Here is a 7,513-nt window from a genome sequence, read left to right on the forward strand (position 1 = left end):
GTAGTTAACTAACCTGACCTGTCTGTGGTTAACTAACCTGACCTGTCTGTAGTTAACTAACCTGACCTGTCTGTGGTTAACTAACCTGACCTGTCTGTGGTTAACTAACCTGACCTGTCTGTGATTAACTAACCTGATCTCTTTGTGGTTAACTAACCTGACCTGTCTGTGGTTAACTAACCTGACCTGTCTGTAGTTAACGAACCTGACCTGTCTGTGGTTAACTAACCTGACCTGTCTGTGGTTAACTAACCTGACCTGTCTGTGGTTAACTAACCTGACCTGTCTGTAGTTAACGAACCTGACCTGTCTGTGGTTAACTAACCTGACCTGTCTGTGGTTAACTAACCTGACCTGTCTGTGTTTAACTAACCTGACCTGTCAGTGGTTAACTAAACTGACCTGTCTGTAGTTAACTAACCTGACCTGTCTGGTAACAGCCACAACAGGAGAGGTGATAGGTAGAGAACAGGCAGTTGCTCTGAAGGAAACACATGGAGTGAATCCATTCATCTCTCTTTCCATGGTGTAGTGTTGGAACGGTCGGTGTAGGTACAGGTCGGTACAGGTCGGTACAGGTTGGTACGGGTCGGACTGGTTGGTTTTCCACTGATGTTCTAGTCTGGTTCCAATGGGTGTGTTTTGGGCGGTTGGTGGAGGTGATTTTTAGGTTTTTTGTAAGAAAGTTAAATGGCAAAATGAGAGATGGAAACACATTTGATGAATARCTTTTGAAATTTTAAAAATTGGCAAAAATTTCAAATTAAAGTTGGATGGAATCATGACTAATGTCACTGCTACAATTGGGGGGAAAATGGCTCCTTGAGTTGTTCTTGTAAAGGCAGCTCAGACCCAACCAGTGACTCCACCCMCTAGCCAATCAGTGACGAACAGTGTTCTGACGTCACATTTTGGTGTCAGCTGGGACCACTTGGAACCACAACGAAGTAGGTACTAAAAAAGGGATGATTCCATGGATCTGGCCTAATGGAAATAACTTGGAACCGTACCGAACCGTACCGACACTACACTAAGTGGCACTAGTGGAAAAGGGGCTTAYGGGTAACAAGGAGTCTAAACGTGGGTTAGGAGTTGATTCAGGAACAATGATTTGCTCTTCCTTCAACCAGTGAGTCTCTAATGAGAGCCCAGCCTTTTCTCTGTGGGTGCTTTGACAGACTGAAGGCCATTGTCTCTGTGTGTGTGTCCATGTGTGTGTCCATRTGTGTGTCCATGTGACCGGAGGTGTGGTGCAGCACATGACTACTCACAGCCAGGTAGAGCATGGTGTACAGGGAAAAGGAGGCGTGTCCTGAGAAGAAGGATTTCCTGCAGAAAGAGTCCTGTTTTAATCCACAGTTTTWAAATCTTTAACACAGAAACACCATGTTTGTGTGTTGATGATGTCACTAACCTGGCTTCCTGAACATCACTGTCCTCACCGGAACAGGTGTAGTTGGTGATGTAACCCAGTGAGCAGTTGATGGTGGAGAAATCGGGCCTACACACGTCTAAGAAGTGGGGTCTCAGGCGACCCACCGACACCTTGGCGATGTCTGTGAATGACTGGCTGACGGCACAACCGAACAGGAACACACCTATCTGTGGAGTGACACAAAACAACGCACACACTCATCTTTTGTTCAGCCTACTGTCTTCTACTGYTTCTGCAGCAGGTTTCCATGCAGAGCAGCTCATGGCAGCAGACTTCCTCTAAATAAGTTGGCTATCAAAGAGCTTTACTGGTGGACAAACTGATGACTGTGGAGATGACTGAGACACTGTGAAAATATAGTTAATTATTTGAATATAAAAATCACCAAAACCAGTCTGTTTGATATCTGATGTTGTTGTTTTATTTATTGTTGTTTTTGTTTTTTTTACTTTTTGTAAATATAGAGATTATTGAAGCTTGAGTTTGTTTGGAAATAAGGGGAAGATTAAAATATTTTTTCTTCACTCTGCACCCTTTTCATTTATGGCATGATTTGCTTTTGTTGTTTTGTCTCTATTTTTATTTTACTATATATAGATGGTTTTCTTTATGAATAAAATACAATAATAAATATAACTCAGTTCTCCTTTTTTCCTTTTCCAAATAAAAGTTTGTAACTATTCATTTAATTCTATTGTTTTGATAAAGAAATAGATGTAGAGACATCTTCCTTTGTAGGGGTGGGGAGTAGCAAGTTATCCATTAATGAATTGATTGACTAGCGATTCATTGATAAGCAGCCTTTTTGTTAAAAACATGTTTTTCTCTTGTTTCAAGGATCTTTCTATAACATGAAAGACTAATTTTTAATAATTTGTTGAAAGGAAGCAGAGATTTATTGTGCCAGCTGTATTAAATAATGACTGAAAACAGAAAAAACTGTATATTATATATATTATTTTATTATATATTATATATGATATTTGCTCTGATACTTTACTTTTTACTACAGTTTGCTCTGTCTGTGTCTAAAACGATAAAAAGATGTTTTGATCTCTAAGTGGGTCTAACTGAACTCCAGGTGTTCTCTGTGGCTGCAACCTGCTGATCTCTGGATAAACATAAACATGTTCCTCTGCTCTCCAGAGCTCAGAACTGAGGCTTGGTTCTGTTGAACCAGCAGCCTGGTTCTGGAGGTGATTGACAAATAACTTTGGGCCTCAATTAGAAAAAAGATGGGGAGTGTTATATATTTTTATCTGAAGAGAGGGAGGAAACTGTCATCATGATGACAATCAAGCTAATTAACATAAATTAGAATCAAATAAGAACTATTGTTTGCAGGGAATAATGCACAGTGTATGAAGAACATATTTTTGTATATAAGGTAGATTGTGCTGTTACTCTTTAAAGAACAACACAAAGAACTTTGTTGTCTTTCTTTTTAACTTTGCAGATTTAGGAAATGTTTCAGGATTGTTGTGAAAAAGTCATGAGCACACCACGGGTGTGGTCTATAAAGTGGAGGTTTGTTTAAACTGTCTGTATATCTATAGTGCACACATGTAGGGTTGTGCAGAGCTGAGCAGAGGCTATTTCTGCTTTAGGTTCATGTGTCTATATTACTAGTTTTKTGACTGCTTTCTTTACTTTATTCTTAGTAGATGCAAAGTAAAGGAGTGGGGCAAACATGTTCTTGAAACCRGTTTTTAAAATAGTGGATCTCTTTCATGTAACTATAAAGATGGCTGATTGATTACAGACCTGCTTGTAGAAAGCTGAGACGTAAGGATTCCCAACAAATGACTTTGTTCCCTCCTGTAGCTGGTGAATCCTGTAGCATTCTCCAATCACAATCTAAAGAAAACATTTGTTTACATGAACAGGAAACGCATCACTAAAWGGTTTTATAATGTTTCTAAAGCTCACACTGGTACATTTACATGCACAACACAACCATGCAGTACTACAACACATATCTGAGTATTTCATGCAACAAATCAACATTGGGCTGGGGAGTAAGGGTTAGTGGAAATAATGGCAAACAGTATGAGAATGAGTGAGAGTGATAGACACACAAACACACAATAAACATGGCCTGCCTTTCCATTAGGCAGTCTGAAGGGGATTAAGATATGCTGCTGCTCCACTTAACGCTATGATAAGTGTAAGTCACCAACTTGACTTTGGTAGAAGGATAATTAACTGAAATCTATCTGCTCAAACATTTAGGTGAAGTGTGCTAACCATGACCTCTGTGTCAGGTGGTTCTGAGTCGAGCTGAAAGATCCAAACTACTCTTAACCAGGTAGGAACCAAAGGCAAACCTCAAGGTACAGAGATGTCAATCAAACATGGGATATGTCGAAGCAGCAGCTTGCTCTCTTTATATGGGTTTTTAATCTTTGTGGTGTATTCTTCATGCCAAGCCTTTTACAATAATATTTTACCTGCTATTCCTCTGAGCTGTACCAGGGGATTCTGATGTTATCAGTCCATGAAATGGACGTTATTAGGCGTTATCAGTCCCATACAATGGTTTCAGAGGGTCCCTACTGTGCCTTCTAGGCTTCAGACTGTCCTGACAGTGACCCCTAGTGGGTTAATATATCAATGGCATTGAATGTGTAAATAACCAAAACATATTGTAATAAGTTTTTTGTCCATGCCTGGTGGTGATCCTTGCGCTCACTGTCTGTGTCGGTCTCAAACCCTGGTCTCCTAATGTCTGGTCCGATGCTCTCCCCATTGCCCTATTGAAAGGCCGCAATATACAACCGACGGAGTGCAGTGTTTTTAGTGCTAACCATGTCATTTTCTCTAAAATTAACCTTAGTGGTTTTATGTCTCATATTAACCAGATAGTGGTTTTATGCCTCATTTTAACCAGATARTGGTTTTATGCCTCATATTAACCAGATAGTGGTTTTATGCCTCATATTAACCAGATGACAATCAGAAGCAGCCCTTCTATGGGACAGGGAACCTGCTAACCGGCACAGGCGGGATATTCTGAAGCCATTCTAGGGGACCGATAACGCCTAATAACATCCATTTCATGGTTGATAACATCCAAAGCGGGTGGCTGTACACCACGCCCTGTTCAGGTGCACACACCTGCAGCTTTCAGCCTCTTTCACATGCAGTCGTCCCATTAATCCTCTAATTACTGTGGTTCTGGTTTGAAACTACACAACTCTTCACACAGCTTTAAATTTTCTGGTGATCATAGTTTATCTTTTCATATAGTTCATGGCTCCAACTTGTTTCATGCTTGTTTCACAAACTAACTTCCTGCAGAATGTGCTGTTTGTATTTGTAATTGTGTCAAACCCAATTATGCCTTAGCCTATTTCACATAAATAATATATTTTAGAACACTGCATATTGTATCAGCTAAATTCATCTCATCAACAGTGTAGTAAATTCATCTGATTGTGCTGTTTATTGGCAGTACGATGGCTCAGTGGTTAGCACTGATGCCTCACAGCAAGAAGGTCCTGGGTTTGATCCCCGGTTTGGACCATTCTGTGCAGAATTTGCATGCTCTCTTCAGGCTTGCGTGGGTTTTCTCTGGGTCCTCTGGTTTCCTCCACATCACACAAACATACAAAAGGTTGCCTCCTGTGATCTCAGTGTGATTTGACTGGATAAATAATCAATCAATTCATTTTGTGTGGCACATTTAAGACCTTTCATGTAAGTTTTGTTTTTGCTAAAACGATGTCAGGAGTTTCCAAAAACTTCCACTTTTTGGTTTCAAACTTTTCAGTGTAAGAGCCTTTATTCACAAAGCTGTTAGCATTTCTGCTGTGTGTGTACTTTATAACAGCTGTTTTTAAAAATTCTCTGCATCACTGTGTGTGATCCCACGTGCACAGTACAGACGGCTGCAGCCAATAGTTTTTCTGCACCACTAGAGGAAGTTATGGCTGATAGCAGAGAGCTGTTTGTGATGTTCACTCTGTTTTTCTGTTGGAAGCTGTTTTTATGAGCAGACATGGATATAACCAACAACTGTGATTGATTTGTGTTTAAAATACAAGCAGCTTACTTAGAATCAGCATGTATACTTGTTCATATATGTATGTATTTTCATGTGTGCCATTGTGTGTAGGTGTTGGGGCTTGTTAAGGGAGCAGTGGTGGTAGACGCCACTAATAGAAGGCAGCTGTAAAAAACACGCCAACTTTGCCCACACGTGAGGAAACTACCCAACATTAGAACAGGCTCCTGCTTTCAATAAGCAGAAGAGCTGAGCTGGTACAGTGTGTGTATGTATGTATTTAAATATATATATAAATGTGTGTGTGTGTGTCTGCCCACCAAGCTGAAGCAAGGGGACGGCATCTTAGTCTGGTAACAGGAGGGAGCTGTGACATGCTGAGTCTGGAGGCTATAAAGATCACCTACCCTTTCCATGTGGCAATAATTGAAATACACCCACTCAGAGTCATTACAGAATACTTCCAGCAGGCCTGAAATCCCCTTTAATCTGCTCAAACAACCCTTTTCAATAGTTTTTCTAAGATTCCTGTAACAGAAGTTAAAAAGTTTTGAAGCTGAGAGAGACTTCAGGCTACCAGGTAGGTGCCACATCACAGTAAACTCACTGCCTCTCACTAATCTGTTTGGCCAAAAAATACATGGAAAATAATGGATGTCTGAAAGGAGAAAAGGAAACGTATAACAGAGAGATYGGTATGGAATGAGGAGACGTATAGAGCACCTTTATGGGGGAAAAAGTGATGACAAACAGCTAAAACCTCTAAGGAAGTGTCGATGAAAGATGTCCAAGAGTTTAAAAATATGGAAGCAGCAAAAAAGGGAGGTGTGAGCGTCGACTTACAGAGAAGATGCCAATAAGAATGCCAACGCCACAAAGCACGGCATCACTAATGGTGTCTCCCTCCTTTCGGGGGAAGTGGATGGACTGGTCCGAACAGTAAAACCCGCGCTGATGTGGCTTTATGGTGCTAGTCTCAATGATCAGGAAAGGCAGGCTAGCTACAAAAGACATAAAGAGAGAGGACAGGAACAGGGAGACAAGAGAGAAACGAACCGGGTCAGTGACACGGACATGAACAGGAGAAAACACGAGCAGCACAGGGAGCATGCTKGCACCAGGGGATCATATCAGAAAAAGGGTTGGGCTTGAGGATGTCGAGGGTGGACAACCTGTAACGGAGATGAGGTTGTCCAGAGTAGATGCAACTGTTGGTTTTAAAAAGCCCATCCGAAAGGTTTCCTCTGCTTTTTGAATCAATGTCACCACAGACGCAACAATTGCCAAGTAGGGGTCTCTGCAGAACGTGTTGTCCTGTGGGCAGATATGGCTTCCTCCAGCCTCCTCAAACCCTACCGTCAATCCGACCAATCACGTCTCGGGCCATCTCCACCCACATCGAAACCTCCGCCAATCAGGAACAGGGACGTCTCCGCACAAAGAACAAAACCTACTGCAGAGACCCCTTACTCACAATTGCAGTTTTCCAGTCCCAATCCAATTTCCAATTTTTGTTAACCTTTCAAGTTCTGATTTTTGCTTTCTCTATTTCTTTCTCTAATTAAAAAAATGTGGTATTGTTGTTGCAATAAATTATTGAGACAAACAACTTCTTCAAAACAGCACCAGGTTACATGGATCTCTGTCTCGGCCACTGGAAAACAGCAAACAGTGTCATCTGGGTTATTAGGTTTGTACAAAAAAGACCCAACAGAAAAAATCATTGGTTTAGATACCTGAATGAATCTTACAAAGGTCCAATTCCAAACACCAGCCAATTATCACTTTAACCTCAAGCCCTCCCTGTTTCTGCCTTCATTGTTTCCACAGTTGAACACTCTTTGCGGGGATGGGGCTCGGGGGGCTGACTTACAGACACCACGGGTAGTGTCAAGCCAACAGAAGTGAGCACTGAAGAGGGCACAGTGCTGCTCTTGTAGGGGTAGTTGAGGCTGGAGTCAGTGCAGTAAAAACCTCTCTGGTATGGATGAACAGAGGAACGATGCAGAACCAGGCTTGGCAGCATAGCTACACACACACACACACACACACACACACACACACACACACAC

General features: G+C 41.5%; 1 protein-coding gene across 2 annotated transcripts in view; it reads right to left on the minus strand.

The window, feature by feature from the left end:
* The window catches only part of LOC106522610 (lipid phosphate phosphohydrolase 3), a gene marked incomplete at both ends in the record, with an annotated part of 19,011 nt that extends 11,542 nt beyond the window's left edge, over nucleotides 1–7,469 (minus strand). The window contains 4 exon segments of one of the 2 annotated variants that reach the window (XM_014015681.1): nucleotides 1,272–1,329; nucleotides 1,415–1,602; nucleotides 3,200–3,292; nucleotides 7,315–7,469. In XM_014015681.1, coding sequence (XP_013871135.1) covers nucleotides 1,272–1,329; nucleotides 1,415–1,602; nucleotides 3,200–3,292; nucleotides 7,315–7,469 — 494 coding nt within the window. 2 annotated transcript variants of the gene reach the window in all.
* Between the last annotated feature and the right edge of the window lie 44 nt (nucleotides 7,470–7,513).

Source organism: Austrofundulus limnaeus, unplaced genomic scaffold, assembly GCF_001266775.1.
Source record: "Austrofundulus limnaeus strain Quisiro unplaced genomic scaffold, Austrofundulus_limnaeus-1.0 Scaffold133, whole genome shotgun sequence".
Taxonomy (NCBI): Eukaryota; Metazoa; Chordata; class Actinopteri; order Cyprinodontiformes; family Rivulidae; genus Austrofundulus; species Austrofundulus limnaeus.